We start from the raw sequence: 19693 nt of genomic DNA on the forward strand, positions 1-19693 counted from the left end.
TAGAGAATTGCACAGCAAGACAGTCAATTTTTAACAGGTGAGAGGTAAACTGATGGGTATGCCTCTCCTTGAAGTAGTAACAGATGTATCTAAAAATGGATTGATATTAACTATAGCACTTAGGTACTAGGAAAGCAGAAAAACAGTAGACAGTAGATATTAGTGGGATATGCATAGGTGACCATTGTGTGTGAAAATATTATGTTAGAAAACAAAATACAATATATTTTCTAATCCTATCTGTCTAATGCAGATGTATTATTTTCCATAGGATGGCATGTAAGAGCCTTGTTTGCTTTCTAAAGCAGCTTCTCAGTGGACCTTGGCTACTATGAGTCTGTCACTACCCAGATGCCAAAATTGGGTGTGGTGGCCTTCCGCGCTACATTTTAACTTTCTGGGGGAAATGCTTTATGTTAGACTGGGCTGTCACATGTTTGTTTCCTGGATGGGTCATCACATCATAAGGATAAACCCATGTTCTGCACAACATGCCTCCTTGTGATTTAAACATGCCCTTTTTCGCTTTGTACTCCTCCCAATCATTCACTCAATCTCTGAATTTCTATGCATTTTACACCACCTCAAACCTCTCCACTGAAGGTGTCTAGGAAGGGGGTGGATGCCTTTTGTATCCTCACCTCACTTAGGCCCACTGCTGCCAACTTTCACTAGTTTAGAATCTGGGCTAGTGAAATCCGAAATGACAGGGGAAATAATATTCTGTACATTGTTAAGAAATAATATCTAGTTATTTACATATGTTTCAAGCAAGCTATAGCAGAAATACTTTGCCAGTGTATACACAGTAAATATGACATACTTATGCATCCAGTCACAAGTAATTATATGATAAGCATGAAATAAATAAGTTTCAACAGTCTAGGCATATGTCACCATACGTATTCTGATTTTTACAGTAGTTATGTTAGATATAGTATAATCAAACTGTAGACAATGGCTCTCACACTTTGTCAAAACTCTAAAGATGAAAATAATAGCTTCAGTAATGTTGAATTGCGAGACTTTGCATCTCTATTTAACATATAATGTACATATAGAGAAAGATATCCTCAAAGTGCATTAAGTACTACAAATTTGATTAGCAGCAAAGCACTGGTTTCGTTTACTTATTTATTTTCTGTTAAACAGTAAATGTGTGTGTATATTACACTGTATACATATGATACATATTTTACATATACGTATCTATACAATATATGCATGTCTATATATATGATATACATATATACACACACACACAAAAACATGTACATATATACACACACATTCTGATATTGTATTCAAATTTGCAATTTAAAAAACAACAATTATTCTCAGAAGCTGTGCAAGTTGTAAATACTGACTATTAATTAGTGCTATACCAGCATTAGAAATTGCTACTATCCAAATGGCTACATTTAAACATTTAATAGTTGAATCAATTTCTAATTTCTAATTCTGGTGCAGTGAACCTAAAAATATTTTATTTCCTGCCTCATTCCCTTTTTGATTTCTTTCTCTTGCTATAAAAGATAGCCTGACTATGAGCCTTAAAATATAGCTCCAGCAAACCTGAGTATTCAACAATTCTTTAAAAAAATAAAATAAAAAAATAGAACATATGCATTCATGGTCAGGAATTATGTTTTTCTCCTAAAGCACAAACTTTGAAGCATTTTCCCAAATAGTATGTACAGAATTCCCCTTGTACAGTGCAAGAAGTTTATGCTGTAAACAGAGCTGCCACAAAAGTATCATACTGAAGTTCATCAGTCGTGAGGTCTTTTGAAAGCTGTCTCCCATTTGTTTCAGCATTGGAATCCCTTCCCATCCATATATTTTGAGCAAAGCTTATTATCCCTTTGGTGATCACACAATATTAGCTGAAGTAAGGGCAGTTTGACTTCAGAAAAAAACCCAGTCTGTTCAGATTTGCAAGTTCTCATCTTTTGGTTGGATGGTTCTTTGTTCCCCACGGATAGTAGTGGTACCTACAAAGATAAAGAGGTAGTAAGTCTTTGTTGGTCCTAGGAAATCTTTACTACTCATGTTCACCACATCAGAATGGATCTCTGTGCTATCAGCAGGCAAATTACTATCATAGAAATGTGATATATAAGCAGGGTAAGAAAATAAAGCTTGCATGCCTTTCTAATTGCTATGTTCTACTCAACCATAAATTACTGGGCTTGATACAGGAATTACTGGGTGAAATTATATAGTCTGCTATTCGGAGGGCCAGACTAGATGTTTGTAATGAACCCTTCTGGACTTAAAATCTATGGGCTTCACTATACATTGCACAGAAATAGTATGGTGGTAGGGTCTGAGGGGGAGCCAGTCATAGCTCTCTGATTCCCAGCTGTCAAGTCCTGGCATAAGTTAAAGCAGCAAGGGGACAGCGTTAGCTTACGCTGCTGGGATAAAAGGCCCTCAATGACTTCATGGCAGTGGAGAACCAGGCACAGCAAAGTCTTGCTCCTCAACACCCCTCTCTTCTCCCAATAAGCCCCATACCCGCCAGGCATAAGAGATAACATGGGAGATGGTGAAACTGCCTCTGTCAGCTTTATGCTAGTGGAGATTCCCCCATTAAATAATCAAACTAGTCTTGTATTATATTACACTGTCCTGCAGAAACATGCACCAAGGTTTTACTCTCATAAACTGTAGCTAGAAAGTAAAACAAGAAATGTTTTTTTTCTTTTTCCATCACAAACCTTATCACCTTCTGCTTCGAGTGCAAGGAGCGCTCTACCTTGTTTTTTTCTAACACACACACATCAGCATGTACAGTAAAAACCCACCTCAAACCAAAGTGCTAACAAAACAAATCACTAAACTGTGCACACAATTTTCCCCCTGGGAAGAGGATGAGTGAGAGAACAAACACAGTGTTAGTCATGCTGCTTAGTGCACTACTGGATATGGAATGAGGGGTGGCCTATCCATATAGGTGAACTAGGCGGTCGCCTAGGGTGCCAAGTTAAATGGGAAGAGGAAAAAAATCAAATTTTAAAAAAATTAAATGGAAAAAAAATGAAAAAGATGAAAAAAATACAAATACAATAATGAAGATCTCATTATTTCCAATTCTGGTGGGTATACAGAGGGAATATGAACTATAGTTCATTTCTCTACATTTCTGAGAATTTATTAATGTGTCAAATCTTTTATTTACTGCAAAAATAAATAATATTTTGGCAAAAAAAATTCTATTTGCGACATAGGGTCAAGATGACCCACTCCGCAATTTTGATAAGCAATAACTCAGCCACAATGAAACACATCCACCAGCGGCAAGAGCTGCAATACTAGTGACACCTAACTCGAATACACATCAAGGTCGCATAGCCGGAAATTCATGTAGAGCGGAGATATCGCAAGTTGATTCATATCACACGGTCATTTTAACACGTCGCAGATAGATAGTTAAGAATCAAGTGCATACTGTGGAAAATTGTATTTCTTGGTGCCAAAGGATAAAGAATAACGTCTTTCAGCATTATAAATCCAAAATGTGAGTATCTTTAAGTGTTATTAAACCTTAGCGTTATTATCGGGCTGTGTAATTATGAACTTTTCTTTTTTTTGTTATAACTGGTTCACATGTAATAAATAAGGTCCATAAAAGAAAAGTAACAGCATTAATGCTTAATAGACTATGAAAGTGATGATGTCACACTCCAAGCGGGTGAGGAAGGGGATTACTTTCCAAACAACCAGTTTCAGGTCATGACAACAAAAAAGGTCATTTTGCTTCCATGTAAACGCTGTAACTAACTGTTTTAATAGGTAAGTGAGTGTATGTTACTAATCATTGAACCTTTATGCAGTCAAAAGATGTGTTGGGATGGCTGCAATGTGGTTTAAATCGCCAACCATGTGGTGGGTGTTTCAGCCATCCTTAACACTATAATGCTTGCAGTCGGGAGCACAGTACATAACAATATTCAAATGCCCCATGGCAGAAAGAGGAAAAATAAAACCCTCAGGAGCTGAGTATTGTAAATGAAAGGCTGAGAAGGAAAAGAACCAACCAAAACAGCAGGGATCCTTCCTGAAATATCTTCTCTTTAATACAAATAAAGATAGAAGCAGTTCACAGCATCCATCTGAAGGAATTTTACTTGGAGAAGAGGTTAGCTCACATCTGCATGGACGCAGTTTGGAACATCAAGATGATGGAAACTTACTTCTAGATGAAGGCAGCTCACAGCATCAGACTGATATGGAAGTGGAGAAAATTTATTCACCTTCAGAGAGACATGCAGAAATTGAAGTAAATGAAGTAGAAGGAAGAAAGGATGAGGAAGCTACAAACAAGTAACAGTATGGGGACCCATATTCATGGCCCAGATCTGATGACAGTGTGCGGCAAATTCTCATGGAACATGGACCCGAACAAGTTCATGAATTTCCCTTCCCTGAGGATGGAAATAAAAGAAAATTCTCTGTTCAGCATTACAAGAGGAAACTCATTAATGGGGAAGAAATTCATCGAAACTGGTTACAATATTCAGTGTCAAAGGAGAATGATGTTAATCAATCCTAGGGTCTTTTTTGTTCCTTGCAGTGCGCATTCTCTGAATTTGGTTGTCAATGATGATGCTAGATGCTGTTTGGAGGCAAGCAGTTTCTTTGACCTAGTGTAACGTGTTTATGTGTTTTTCTCAGGCTCAACATGCCGTTGGGAGATTCTGACTCACCATGTAAATTCTCTAACTGTGAAATTACTTAGTTAGACAAGATGGGAGAGTCGCATTGATGCTTTGAAGCCTCTTCACTATGAACTTGGAAACATTTATGATGCCCTAATTGAAATTTCTGATGATACTACCTTTACTGGATCATCTGGCAATACAGAACGTTCAGATGCAGAAGCTCTTGCAAATGGCCTTTCCAAGTTCAAACATGTGACTTCACTCATTTTGTGGTATAATATCATTTTTGAGATTAACCTCACTAATAAGCAACTTCAGAAAAAGAACTTAAATACACATTCTGCTATTCAAAAACTGCAGCAAACTAAAAATATTCTGGAGGAATTCAGAAGTGATGAAGGGTTCGAAAGAACACTGGTAGATTCTCTCAAGCTTGCTGAAGAAATAGACTTTCTGACAGACTTTGAATCAGAGCCAGTTTGCATTCGGCAAAAGAAACAGCAGTTTTCATATGAAGGATGAGCCACACCCATTCAGCACCCAAAACAAAAGTTCAAAGTGAATTTCTACTTTGCAGTCCTTGATACTGATATTCACTCGGTTGACAAAAGATTTCAACAGATCCAGCAGCTAGAGTCAGAATTTGGCTTTCTATATGATATCCACAGCTTGCAAAAGAAAACAGCAAAACAGATAAGAGAATTTTGTATAAAACTGGAGTTGGCATTGACTCATGAAAACTCAAGACATTGATGCTACAGATTTGTGTAGTGACCGTCAGGCTTTTTAAAGACGACTTAAGAAACATTCTACTCCTGAAGAAGTACTGAAGTTTGTTTGTGAAAATAAGCTCACAGTTTTCCAAACATGTTTATAGCTCTATGCATTCTTTTAACTTTGCCAGTTTCTGTAGCTAGTGGGGAACGTAGCTTCTCAAAGTTAAAATTGATAAAAACATATCTGCGTTCAACAATGGCGCAAGAGAGACTTGTTGGACTTTCCACAATGTCAATAGAGCATGAAATAGCTGGAAAAGTGCATCTAAAAGAACTAGTGACTGAATTTTCAAAACTTAAAGCAAGAAAAGTCATGTTTTAAGAGCACAGATTGTTTTTTATTCGAAGTGTTTTGTAAATACAGGTTAACGTTCACTGAAGAGTTTTCTTATTTCTTTCTATATTGGATGTGGTGGTAATGCCAGTCAAAGCAGGATAGTGTAATGGATGATGCTGGATTTGTAATAATAAAAATTATAATTAACATTTTAATGCATTTTTATTTGAAATTGTATTGAAATATCATCTAGCTGTCGTGTACAAATCTATTCTGAAAATTTTGTGTCTCTATTTTATCTGATCTCAGAACCATTGGTTGGACAGACGGACGGACTGACAAACTGAATAATTAAGCCTCTGTTTAAAAAAACACTTGCTTAAATGCTTAAAAAACATTAAAAGGAAAAAAGGGTCAAAATGTTTCCCAGTTACCAAAAACCTCAGCCTAGATCTGCTGGGACCTTGGGGTTTGGGGGTGGGGGGCGTCGATTGCATGGTTCACCTAGGGTGCCAGTTGCTGGCAGCTAGTCTAGGGCCTTCCCTGGAACCTATACAGAATTACACACAAATAACTATGTTATGGTTGCAAAGGCAAGTACTCTAAAGTTAGGAAATGCCATTAAGGTACTCATAGAATCATAGAACCATAGGGCTAGAAGGGCCCACAAGGGTCATCTAGTCTAACAACCTGCCAAGATGCAGGATTTGTTGTGCCTAACCCATCCAAGACAGATGACTAGCCAGCCTCTTTTTGAAAACCTCCAGTGAAGGAGCTTTCATTACATCCCGAGGCTGTCTGTTCCATTGTCCTAATGTTCTTATAGTTAGGAAATTTTTCCTGAGATTTAATCTCAAACTGATTGAACCCACTGCCTCTTGTCCTGCCCTCTGTGGCAAGAGAGAACAATCTTTATCCATTTGGGGGGGGGCAGGCTTTCAAGTATTTGAAGATTTTAAGTATTTAATGATGGATGGTGGGGAAGCCAGGACAAATCTGAGTGAGTTGCAGCACCATGCAGGTTTGGTCTGTCTGCCCCCATCCACCCTAGGGAGAATCTGCCATCCTAGGGAGCTTCCTATAGGTGGAGCAGCACCTGTAGTTGCTCATTAAGTGAGCATTGTCATTTTCAGAGCTACCCTGTTCCAGTTCCAGTCTCCTTGCCCAGCCAGTCCTAGTCTCCTCCAACCCCAACTTACAGTTTTCCTCTCCCCACCAGTCCCAGTCTTCCTACCCTCAGGCTCCTTGTCCCAATCTACTCCCCTCCGTCATCCCCCAGGTCAATCTCTTGACCCTTCTACATTTGAGTCAGGCAGCTTCCTCCTCCAGATTGCCTGAGACAGCCTTCCTGCTTTCCGCTCCTCTGGGGCCTGAACCCAGACCCAGTACAGCCCAGAGCTGGTGCACGGGGTGGCAGTGCCGCTCAGGTTTGGTCTGATTGCCCCTCTGTCATGATGACAGAGAGGTGACTGGGCAAAATTTTGAGTGAATGGTGCTCTGACCAATGCGCCAGATTACAGCACTAGGTTGTAATGCCACTCACTGAAATTTGGCCCAGCCGTCCTCCCATCATGCCAGAAGGGAGGACAGGCCAATGCTGAGTGTCTCTGTGCCCATGCACCAGGTCGCAATGCCACTCCCAGTCCCGCAGGACAGGAACTGCAAAAGCTGTTGTTGTGGGGTGACTACTTTTGTTTTATTTCAATGTAGATGTTGGTTTTTATTTCATATTTGCTAAAAACACAGTAATCTACCTATAACTATTTGACTGGACATTCACTATGTCTAAAATATTTACAGAAATGAAAAAATGCAGTGAATAAAAGCTGTGAAAAAGAATGATTAATGACAATACATATAGCAATGTATACTGTTGATTAGATGAGTGTCCTCTCACTTGATTATACTGGGGCTAGAAATGTTCTCTCAGTTACAGAGTACCACTCTTGAAACAGCACTTCTCTACCATAAAAGAGGACCTCTGACGGTACATACAATATAATAATTCATTTGGAGTCTTGGTGAACTACAGCACTCAGCTGAAGACCACTAGAGTGTCTGACCTTCATTTCTGCAGGTTCTGTTCATTTGTAACACACTATCCACCTTCATATAAACTGAGCTGCTCTTGGATTAAGCCCCTTAATACACTTTATGGAGCTTTACATGAAATAATGAGGTAACAGACCGCAAATATAAAGGAAATATAGTCATTTAAAATCAGATCTTTCAACTTGGATACTGTGGGACCACCTCAGTGCACAGAAGCATGCTGAAAGTTTGCAACAGATATACATTGTCCTATCTGTAAATGATCTCACAAGTAAAAACTGTCACACACACATCCGACTTATGTGAGTAAGCCGTCACCATAAGTGGTGTGACATTAAATCAGGAGAAAAGAAAAAGAGGGGAAGAGTCATTTGGATAAAACACATTTTGAAATATTCAGCTAATTTTTTATAAGTTTCTGTACAAACAAGTGACACTAATCGAAGCACTGAGCATTTTATGGGGATTTATGATAGATGGGCAGGAATTGATTATTCAGGACACAGCTGAGGGTCATTATCCCCAGCTGGTCATTAATCCTCATGAAATGGCCTGCACTGAGGCTGTAATTATTATTAGAATGAAAATGAAAAACAATTACTATAATGAAAAAAAAGTGTATGGACATCTTATGGGGTTCAGCTTCTCATTTTCTAACAATTTAATGCCCTACACATCACCCAGTCAGGTGTTGGAATCAGTTCTCAGCACTCCACACAGTTTATAATTCTGCATATCTTTTTTCTGTCATTTTGCTATGTAACACTGAGTGACACCATGATTATTACAGATGTGGGGGGGACATATAGTGGGGAGCATAAGAACGGCCACCCTGGGTCAGACCAATGGCCCATCTAGCCCAGTATCCTGTCTTCTGACAGTAGCCAGTGGAAGTGAACAGAACAGGGCAATTCATTGAGTGATCCACTCCTTGTCATCCAGTTCCAGCTTCTTGCAGGCAGCAGGTTAGGGCAGAGGTGCCAAGGGAGCAGCAAATATACATAAAATAGAAAAATGCTGCGTATACAAAAGAAAAGGATTTTCCAGAAGAAATATGTTCCTGGAAGAACTGGGAACCTGTATTACTGTGCTGTATGCAGTCAAACTGTTGGTTTTGCATTTGCTATCAAATACAGGATATGTCCACACAGCAGCTGGGAGCATGCTTCCAAGAAAAGGCAGACAGACATGCACTAGCTCTGCTTGAGCAATGTGATAAATAAAGGAGGTGCGGGGGGAGATAGCTCCCTTTGATGGAGGCCTACCCAGCCAGTTAGCTGTAAAATCCCTCTTGGTAGCTGTTCTTTACTTGCTTTACCTGTAAAGGGTTAAAAAGTCCCCCAGGTAAAGAAAAAAAAGTGGGCAACTGACCAAAAGAGCCAATGGGAAGCCTAGATTTTTTTTAAATGGGGAAAGAAACTTTCCCTCTGTCTGTTGGTCTCTCTGGGCTGCAGAGAAACAGAGCAGCAATGCTATGTAAGGCTTGAACCAGGTCTGAAAATTCATCTTCCATACCTAGAAGAAATTATTTGGATAGGGAATGTTTAGTTAGACACAATCAGGTTTATTTTTTATTTTGGCTTGTGGATTCTTCTGTGCTAACCCCAGATGCTTTTGTTTGCTTGTAACCTTTAAGCTGAACCCTCAAGAAAGCTATTTTGTGTGATTAATTTTTGGAATTGCTCTTTTAAAATCTAGCAAAAGCCTAAGTTCCAGATGTATTTTCTTTCTTTTCGTTGTTAATAAAATTTACCTTTTTTAAGAACAGGATTGGATTTCTGGTGTCCTAAGAGTTTGTGCATATGCTGTTGGATTAGCTGGTGGCAACAGCTAATTCCCTTTGTTTTCTTTCTCAGCTCTTCCCGGAGTGGGGGGGTGAAAGGGGTTGAGGGCACCCCACAGGGAGGAATTCCCAAGTGATTCTTCCTGGGTCCAAAGAGTTTTTTGGGGTTTTTTGGGGGGGGGGTTGCATTTGGGTGGTGGCAGCGTTTACCAAGCCAAGGTCAGAAAAAAGCTGTAACCTTGGGAGTTTAATACAAGCCGGGAGTGGCCAGTATTAATTTTTAGAATCCTTGCGGGCCCCTACTGCACTCGGAGTGACAGAGGGGGAATTTCAGCCTTGACAAGCAGCTTACTAAAAACAGCAGTGTGACCACAGCAGCACGGGTTGTGGCTTGGGCTAAGCCACCCAAGTACAAACCCACATGTATTAATATGGATATTTGAGTAATAATTCATTTAAACTACAATACAGAAATGTATGTCCTGCACCCCTCAGAAGCAGTGCAAAGGCTTGGGGGAGTCACGGGCAACAGAGGAGCTGAGGGAGAGGGAAGTAATTGCTGGGAAGGAGCCTGGGAGTGAATCTGGAGGATTGTTGGGTGTGGGGGGGAGAAGTATGGACATTTTTTTGAGGAGGGTGTGATTTAGGGAGTCGGGGAGCCTCCCCCACACATATCTTGGCTAACCCCTAACCTCTCCTATTCAGTCAGACACATCTGCCCCTGTCCCTGTGTGTCCCTGGAACACCTATCCCCCATGTAGCCCTGCACCCCCATTCTGCCACTCTCTTCCCCCGTCCCCATGTGTCTATGCATCCCTCTTGTCCCCATGTGTCTCTGTATCCCCACTCAGTTACACCCCCATCATCATGTGGCCCTAAACCCCCATACTCATTCATCACCTGGCTCAACGCTATCACCTCACTAGCTCCTGTGCCCCGGCCCCAGTCTGTCCCCGTACTAACCCTTCTGAACTCAGTCTATGTGATCCTCCAGCAGCTCTGTGTGCCGTACTCTGTCCCTCCCACACATATTCTGTGCCTTCTTACCCAGGCCCGTGGGCAGGGCACTATGAGGAAGGAAGCCTCTGCACCCTCCCTCTCCCTGGCTGACTTCTCCAGCCCAGAGTCAGCTGCCCTCTCTTCTGGCACCACAGCAGCCCCTGGTGGTCAAAAGGTATAACTGCAGTGCCTCCCCAGCAGAATGAATTTTCTGCAGAGGAAAAAAAATCTGCGGGGGGACATGAATTCTGCATGTGTGCGGGGGCACAGAATTCCCCTAGGAGTAAGTACTGTCAGCTCCAAGTGTTCAAATATCATGAGTCAAGCCCCCAGAAAGCAAAAGATTGGCTTACAAATCATGCGATTAAATTTGGCAATCTTTTGATTTGCCTCTTTTTTAGCCTCTAGAGTTCATGTTTTCAGGCTTTTTTCCTGAACAACGAAGGCTGCAAACTTATTTTAAAAGAGAGGGAGAAAAGCTGCGGTTCTCAGATAATCACTCATCTCCAGGAGCTACGACTTTCTAAGAAAACACCAAATATTGTCAAACTTGTGATGAGAGCTGGCAACATGACAGGCACCTGTGCTGCACTATGGGAAGGATAAAGTAAGCTCAGTGCATCAGCTGGAGCATTTTAGCTCCAAAATTCCATAGATGAAAGCGCACAGACTCTGACCACGCAATTTCCTCCCAGAAGCAACAGCTTTAAGTGATTCCATGCCATAAGGCCTTACAGGCCCAGCAACCCTCCTGCTGCTCACTTTAGAAACTCCAGAGCTAGATCTAGAACAAAGCATTTTAAACAGCCAGGAGAGTTAAAAGCAGAAGGAAGGTTCAGCAGATTGCTAGAAGAAAAATGTACACAGACTCCTGCTAGTATTCTATGATTAATAACTTTTGTCAACACCTTATTTTTTATGAACTATTGCCTAAGAAAAGGAGATAATTAAAGATTGCAAGGAAAGGTTGTAGTTATTCCTGAGACAGTCCACTGTGTAGATAGAAGTAGGAGAAGATCAACGCTCCCTTAGGCAAGGCAAGGCTGATGGGATGCAGCTGCGAGGTCTTCAGTCCCATTTATGGTTACTGCAATAAGGCCAAATAACGGTGGACACTGACAAGCAGCACGGATCGCAGTTTGAGGGGGGTGATTTGTCCTTTCAGTCAGCTTAAACTGTTTGGAGACTTAGAGATAAAACCTAATGATGTATGTCTGCTGGCTACATGAATCATCCTGTATGGGACAGCTATCAAAACTGTACTGTTTGGCTATCTAGACAGTGAGTGTGGAGAAAAAAATGTGCAGGATTTGGAAGGCTCAAAATAGAATTGAGCAGAAATTATTGTAGAAAACATGGTCATTTGTCAGGAAATGCGGGTGGCGGACTTTGCAGTTAAAGGCATTTTTTGAAAGACAAGGACACATATGTGGGCTACTTGGTAGTGGCGAAGTGGATTGGGGAAGGAATGGTATTGTAGTGGCAAGGGAGCCAAGCGTAACTATGCAAGACAGCAGATAATAGGACGTATGTTGAAGAGTAAACCATGGAATAACAGCAAGAGAACGTACTGTAGGCAGTGACATTTCAAAATCTAATCATGTCTAAATACACATTCTCTGAGAGTAAGAAATAGTTAAACTTCAAATTCAAACAATACACTTCAAACAAATGAGTGTGCAGGGCTCCATTCCACACCCTCCCAAAATATGTATTTAAGTATGGGGTCAATTGTGGTTCTGCCACATGCTGCCCCAGGAACAGGCCAGGAAGCAGAGTCTGACTCAGAGAGTCAATTTGACTTCCAGTTCCCCATTGCTTCTGGGGGACATACCCTGGGACAGCTGTCTCCCAGTGTGTGGAGGAGAGGGCAGAGCCAAGACTCCATGCATTCCCTGCCCACATACGGGGTGGAGGGGGCGTAATGACCCAGGAGTGGTTGCTCTTCCTCTAGCGCTCCTACCCAAGGCACAAGCAGACAGCATAGGGAAGTAGGACAGTGATTTACACCCCATTGTTCCCCTGCATAGCTGTGCAGGAAAAGTCACAATCTCTCCCATAATGTGTGATTTCCAGAAATGTAGAAAAACGTTTTAAAATGTAGATACCAAAGAACAACGATACATTAGGGAATCCACAACACACATGGGACCAGAGCTGAGAAATAGATATTGGAACGAGAAGGCTGAGAATATGAACAGTCTCGGAGCCAATCATGTAACAGGCATTAATACCCAATTCCTATGCTATATGCTGACATACATGCATACTTTGCAGCAATGCTAACATCTATGTATAGTTCCACTAAGCAACAGATTCTTTTTTAGACTAATGTGTGTAAAAGACTCCTGCCCACATGCACCAAACACCTGCCTAGTTATATTTAGTCTTTGTACGATGTTTTGTGCCAGTCAGTATGCATGAGGTAAATGCCTATAAAACTGTGGTACATTTATATTATAGCCTTGATAGACCTATGCAAATACCACTGAAGCATCAGGAGCTGCAGGTGCTTCTCACCTCTGAAAATGAGGCCACTTTTATTTAAGGAACCTAAGTACATATTTAGGAGCTTAATTTTAGGCTCCCATGTTTGAAAATGTTGGTCACTGACAATAGGAGCAGACTGCTGGGGAAGACGTAGGAAAGAATCAAAGATGAACCATTTCTTCAATAGGGGAAACATGAACTATTAAAAGTCTGCAGAAGGTGCTTTAGGACTAGACCAGTGAACAGAACTAGAAATGCCAGGCTTGTGTTATTCTATTTTCCATGTAGTATCTCCACCGATAACCCTCTTTATGTAAAAGGTAGGGTGTGGGTGTGGGTGGGTTTGTGTGTGTGTGTGTGTGTCACAGACAGACAGATTGCTGCCTGCAGTTTCCAACACATCTTTATTTCACTTCCCCCTGCTCTTTTTTGTTAGCACCTACATTTCTTCCTTTTTGTATTGCATCCAAACGTTATACTGACTATGCTAGCTTCAGTCTTGTAGCGGTAGGGTTTTATAACAAAATAAACTCCCATTAAAATGAATGGGATAGAGGTGCCTTTTGTTTCAACTGAGTTTTTACATGGAATAATGAGAGGAAATTGCTACCAAGCATACACCATTCTTCTCTGTTAGTGAAGAATACAGCAGCTGTAGCTGATCTAGAAGACTGGCTAAAATGTCCTAAATCAGTTCTATCCAGTCCAGGCCTATATGCCATAACATTATGTGTTCCATTAAAACTGAAAGAGAAAGCTACAATTAGGAAATAGAAGAAAATGTGTCATTGGCTTACCACATCATAATTTAACTTTTCCTTTTGAAACTGAACTTTGAAACTCACCTGTTAGAAGTGAAATTGTAATAACCACTTTCCTCCAGAACCTCTTCAATCACAGACTACAGATTAAAGGAAATTCAGGTTAGTAAAAAAATGTATATCTTGGTTAAAAGTAAGAAAACAAAATTGTTCATGAAGAATGTGAAAAGCTGACCTGCATCTGTTCATATGTCATTCCTTCCTCCATGTCAAAACTGCCAGGAAAGCCTATAAAGCAAATATCAGGCAATGTTAAATCACTGAAATTTTGGCTTACATATGCCTCATCAGAGTTTCTTAGCAATCACAGCATAGCCAGAACAGTTTGTTAACAAGATAAATGGCTAACCTTGATCTTCATCTGTTTTTGCTGCATTAACCACAGTGATCACATAAACAGGTGGGAGGAGGAAATTCTTACAGTATGATGTGATCTTCTAGATGTTGGTATGTGGTTGTGATCATAGAGTCATAGAAATGTATGGCTGGAAGGGACCTAAACAGGTCATCAGGCCAGCGCCCTGCTCTGAGGCAGGACCAAGTAAACCTAGACCATCCCTCACAGGTGTTTATCCAACCTGTTCGTAAAAAACCTCCAATGATGGAGATTCCACAACCTCCCTTGGAAGTCTATTTCAGAGCTTCACAAGAATGGTCTAGATAATTATTCCTGCCATAAGTGCAGGGGACTGGACTAGATGACCTCTCAAGTCCCTTCCAGTGCTATGATTCTATCCTTATAGTAGAAAGTTTTTCCTAATATCTAACCTAAATCTCCCTTGCTGCAGATTAAGACCATTATTTCTTGTCCTATCTTCAGTGGACATGGAGAACAATTGATCTCCATCCTCTTTATAACAGCCCTTAACATATTTGAAGACTGTTATCAGGCTTCCCCTCAATCTTTTGTCCCAAGACTAAATACGCCCAGTTTTTTAACCTTTCCTCATAGGTCAGGTTTTCTAAACCTTTTATCATTTTTGTTGCTCTCTTCTTGACTCTTTCCAATTTGTCCACATCTTTCCTAAAGTGTGCCATCCAGAATTGGACACAGTACTCCAGCTGAGGCCTCACTAGTGCTGAGTAGAGTAGGACAGTTATCTCCTATGGTTTATACACTACACTCTTGTTAAGACTCCCCAGAATATTAGCGTTTTTTGCAACTGCATCACATTGTTGACTCATTCAATTTGTGAGCCACTATAACCCCAGGTCCTTTTTAGCAGAACCACTGCCCAGCTAGTTATTCCCTATTTTGTACTTGTGAATTTGATTTTTCCTTCCTAAGTGTAGTACTTTGCACTTGTGTTTATTTCATTTCATCTTGTTGATTTCAAACCAATTCTCCAATTGGTCAAGGGCATTTTGAATTCTAATAATGGCCTCCAAAGTGCTTGCAGCGCCTCCCAGCCATGTAGATGATGTGATCATATTGGAAAAACAGTCATGTTTGATTAACAACTATTTTTCCCCTTTTTTAATCTGGAAGAACACTGTATAAATGCAAAAAGAAATGCATAAAAAATGGGGAATCACAAGTGGTTCCTTTGTGGTTCCCCAGTTTAGCTGCGCCCAGTGCTTATTGAGTGTTGCTGAGGATGGAGCACATTGTTTGGAAGAGTGTTCAACTTAGGTGCAAACCATATTTGATAACTACGTATGAAAAGTATACATGTTTACAAGCCCTTGTATGGACAGTGCTGTAGCAGATGAACTATGTTTTACTGTTTCCTCTCCAACCCTCTGAGGCCTCATCCAGATAAGCAATTAAGTCATGTTAGTGCAACCACTATAAAACATGGTATAAGAAGAGATCTTTCTTGCACAGTGTTTAAATATTGCTTTGCTTAAGGCCCAAGTGGAAGATTTTCAAAGACACAAATAAGAGGCACCAAATTCCCACTGACTTTCAATGGCAGTTAGGCACCTAACTGCAATTTGAAAAAATCCACACATACCCCAAACTCAAGAACATTCTTTTAAATGGTTATGTCTGGTCCACAATCACAAAGTATACTGTCTTTTAAATCAGTTCCGCAAATATGACTTAATTGTCAGTAAAGACAGTAACTGACAACAAAGAGTTAATTTCTCTTTACTGACAACTTCTAATCTCAATACCATGTTCCCAACTTGAAAAGTGTATTTCAGATCATGAGTGTTTGTTTGCTTTCCTTACCTGTTCTATCATCTGAGGCCAATATATTTCCCCCTGAAGAGTGAAGTAATAAATGGCAATCTGCTGCAAAAAAGTTGGGCTCAATCAGTTCAGGAGAACCCTGGAGCAGCTGGAAAAAAACAAAAACCATATTAAAACTAAATTTTTTAAACCAAAATCTTCCATCGCAGAACATAAGTAGTTTTTCACTCTCCTAAAATCCAGAGTTAGAGGAGAAAGGAGCTTTCAATACATTTGAAATGAATAAAGAACTAGTCAAATCAGTCATGAATGCTCTACCTTCTTCCCTTCAGAGGTGTTTATTAAACACTGAAAGCAGCCAAACTGCACTCAGTATAAACCTCACAGCTATGAAAAATCAAATATCAAAGTTCAAATTTGTATGAAAACAAAAAAGAAAAAATGTGTTTTCTCAAAACTAGAGGAGAAACAGTCAATAGTTTGAGATTTTCAAAGTTTGGTACGTAAAGTTAGGTTCCTAAACTCATATTTAAATTGCCTGATTTTTCAATCAGTTGGATCTCATCACTTTTGATTTCAACTGACTGCTGTGAACATATGAAAACTGAGAATCAAATCATTTTTGGGTGTCTACGTAGGGATGTAGGATCCACTACGATTTTGACATTACAATCTCATTTTTGTAGATAAATAAGAAAGAAATGTCTGTTCCCGTACTCTACAGTATCTCCAGCATAATCAACACTCTTCTCATTCACCAGCTTTTAATACTGTAGAATCACACTGGTTAGACACACACAAGACCTATTATGGGAGGTCCTTTACTCCACCCCAACCCTTGGCAATGCAGGAATCTTTCTAACAGTCTGTTATTCTAATCTAGTCACCTGCTCACTCTAATTTTAAATGTTTCAGGCAATAGGCCTTCCATCATTTCCCACTGAAAATTATTGTACAATATAACAAATATCATTGTCGGGGAGGGTCTTCCAGGGCTCATCCTAAACTTTTCTCTACTTAATTTCATCCCATTAAATCCTAGTTTTACTACGAAATACCCTTCATGTTGGTGGTCCTGGGCTGAGATTCTGAAATTTGCCACCCAACTCCCACTGACTTTCAAATATTTAGCTTTTACTTCTTCCTCATCCATCAATCCTCCCAGTCCCCGGAACATTTTTCATTGTTCTATTAACTGCTTCCAACTTGCCTACTGGGAGGGAGATATTCAGAACTGAATTCAGTCTTCCAAATACTGGGAGGGAGATATTCAGAACTGAATTCAGCCTTCCAAATACTGTCTCCCCACAGAAAAGGATCATCATCTTCTTGTACCTCAATGCTTCTGTGTACGTGTCCCAGAATCACAAAGGCTGAATCTATATCTGACCAGAAAAAATATCCTTCTAATGCTTGCAAGTCTTCAGTAATTTTCAAGTGATGACACTGAATTATTGCTAACAGACTATTTATTCAACAATCAGGAAGGATAATTTGGCTTCAAGAGCATTGGGCAGTTTCAGTGATTTCTAAGAGTTCATGCTTTGAGTAGAAAGATGTTGTTCCAAAATACCAGAATGTTGGCAGGCTAATGATAATGTAACAGGAGTTGACATAATCCAGCTCTATTAGCTTTTAACACAAAAAGTTAGCCTTTTCCCCCCCCCCCCCCCAGTTTAAACACAAACAGTTGCAATTTGATCCTAGGACAAGAAAAGGGAAGGATAAATGATAAAAATGCAACCCTGTTTGTTCTGTACTGTGAAACATTTCTTGGTAAATAATTAATAAAATATTTATGCTAACAGAGGCCCATTTTTGAAACTATTGAGCGGGGGAAGCATTTGCATTTAAAAAAAAATTAGACAAGCATTAATTTTCCTTTAAGCATTAAGCCTGGAACTGAAAAAAAAATTCTATTTCATATTTATAAAATAAAGTTATGAGAATCATCATATTATGTTATAAAACAAATTTCAGAAAACTTCTATGTGACTGTTTTGATCTCCTGCTGTTTTATTTTAAATCCCTCCCTGCTACTATCCTGATCTGATCCATGAAAGGAAAAACAAGTTCTCTGATCTCTGAGGAGGTGGATTTTATGTTTTGTTTATTAGCAGCTGGCTGGATCTTTCCATTTTTAATATGCGTGCCTCTGATCAAAGACAAAATCTAAAACTATTCTGTATCACTGCTTATCTAGGAGACCTTCAGACCATCAACTAAAAGGTGGATAAAGCATTTGCCTAAACATTTTCCATAAAAATTGGAAACAATTTCAAATTAATCAAAGTTTTTGTGATACTAACTAAAATTGTTTACTAGAAACATTATTAATTTTCTCAAGTTTTTGTTGAATCAGATACTTATTTTTCATGACTAAAATAGAAGATGAATATGAAGAACACATACAGTTCAGAGCATCTTAATTAACTTTTATAAAGTTTTTCTCCTCCCTCCCCCCGATTAATTCATATAGCATAATTCAAATAGAAAAGAGATGATGATCACAATGTCTCACAATACTGCACCTTTTTAACTTCCAGTTTCAAGTTACAAGGATTGCTCTGTGGGCTGAAGAGAGATTTCTTGAATCTCTCAATAACTCTTCTTTTCAAGTTGCAGTGCAAAGCTGGAGGAAGCTATGGGGGATAGAGAAACAGCTGTTATCACCTCTCAATTTTGACTCCTCTATAGGCCACATTTCCTACAGTGTTAATTTTTAAAATTGGTAGTTACACTGTATATGTAGACACTGATATTTAATAGCCCGAGCAATAAACTACTGTATAGAATCTGAAACAATGCATTTGTAATAACGTTCTTCTGTTCACCCACTCTGTTAGAAGGTGTTGGAACCTGAAGAGATGGTAACTGGGCTCACGGTGACAGGTGTAGCGTGTTATATTGATCATGGATATAGAGGGGGTAGGAGTGGCGCCACTGGTCAAAATAATCTAACATCTGGGACTAGGTAGTCTTAAGGGAGGAACCCTAGGAAGAACAGATCCTGAGGAGAAGGCTTGGGCCGAATTTTGTGTTGGTTATCTTGAGTTACCACGATTGAAATCAGTGGAACTATATATGAGAATAAGGGCTTGATGCAATGCAAAATAAAGTGAATGGGAATCTTCCCCTTGATTTCAATGGGCTTTGCTTAAGGCCCCAATGTACTACTCAATATGACAAAGTGTGGCTGAATCTGACCCTTCTATTGTAAGCTTTCCAGAACAGGAACTTTATATTTTACTTGTCTGTAAAGTATCCAGAAAGGTTTTGACTTTATACCAATACAGGAAAATTTTCCATCTATGTTCTTGTGCATCAAAATGCATTCCCCTCTTTTTCTCTGTTTAACAAAGAAAAACATGCTGCATTTTTCAGAAGGTGTAAACAGGTCTCTTACAGGAGGATCCTCTGAACTCTCTTCTTTATGAAAGATTAAATCTTTTTGTGTTTGAATTTTTAAATTACCTTTCTGCTCTAAAAATAAATGTAAAGTCCCAATGGTTAGTCAGGCCTATTGTCAGGGCATCTTTTTAATTATATCTGTCATCATTCCAATGTGGAAGATAGAGTCATCCTATAACACATATTACACTTTGGGCTTAATTCTCCACTGCCTGGTACTTTGCATAATCATTTATCCCTGTGCACAGAGGGTGTAAAACTACCATTCTGATTTGGT

At 39.7% G+C, this 19693-nt stretch overlaps 1 protein-coding gene across 7 annotated transcripts in view; it reads right to left on the bottom strand.

Moving 5' to 3' along the window:
- Positions 1 to 1226: 1226 nt before the first annotated feature.
- Positions 1227 to 19693, bottom strand: part of NEK10 (NIMA related kinase 10) — a 160234-nt gene continuing 141767 nt past the window's right edge. For 3 of the 7 annotated variants that reach the window (XM_039527070.1, XM_039527072.1, XM_039527069.1), the window contains 5 exons: positions 18537 to 18647; positions 16045 to 16153; positions 14041 to 14093; positions 13890 to 13945; positions 1227 to 1994 (listed from right to left, as the gene is read on the bottom strand). In XM_039527070.1, the coding sequence (XP_039383004.1) occupies positions 1946 to 1994; positions 13890 to 13945; positions 14041 to 14093; positions 16045 to 16153; positions 18537 to 18647 (378 nt within the window). In that variant the 3' untranslated portion in view covers positions 1227 to 1945. The remainder of the gene's footprint in view (positions 1995 to 13889; positions 13946 to 14040; positions 14094 to 16044; positions 16154 to 18536; positions 18648 to 19693) is intronic. The other 4 variants (XM_039527065.1, XM_039527066.1, XM_039527068.1 and 1 more) reach the window with 2 other exon arrangements.

This window comes from Mauremys reevesii, linkage group 2, assembly GCF_016161935.1.
Source record: "Mauremys reevesii isolate NIE-2019 linkage group 2, ASM1616193v1, whole genome shotgun sequence".
Classification (NCBI taxonomy): domain Eukaryota; kingdom Metazoa; phylum Chordata; order Testudines; family Geoemydidae; genus Mauremys; species Mauremys reevesii.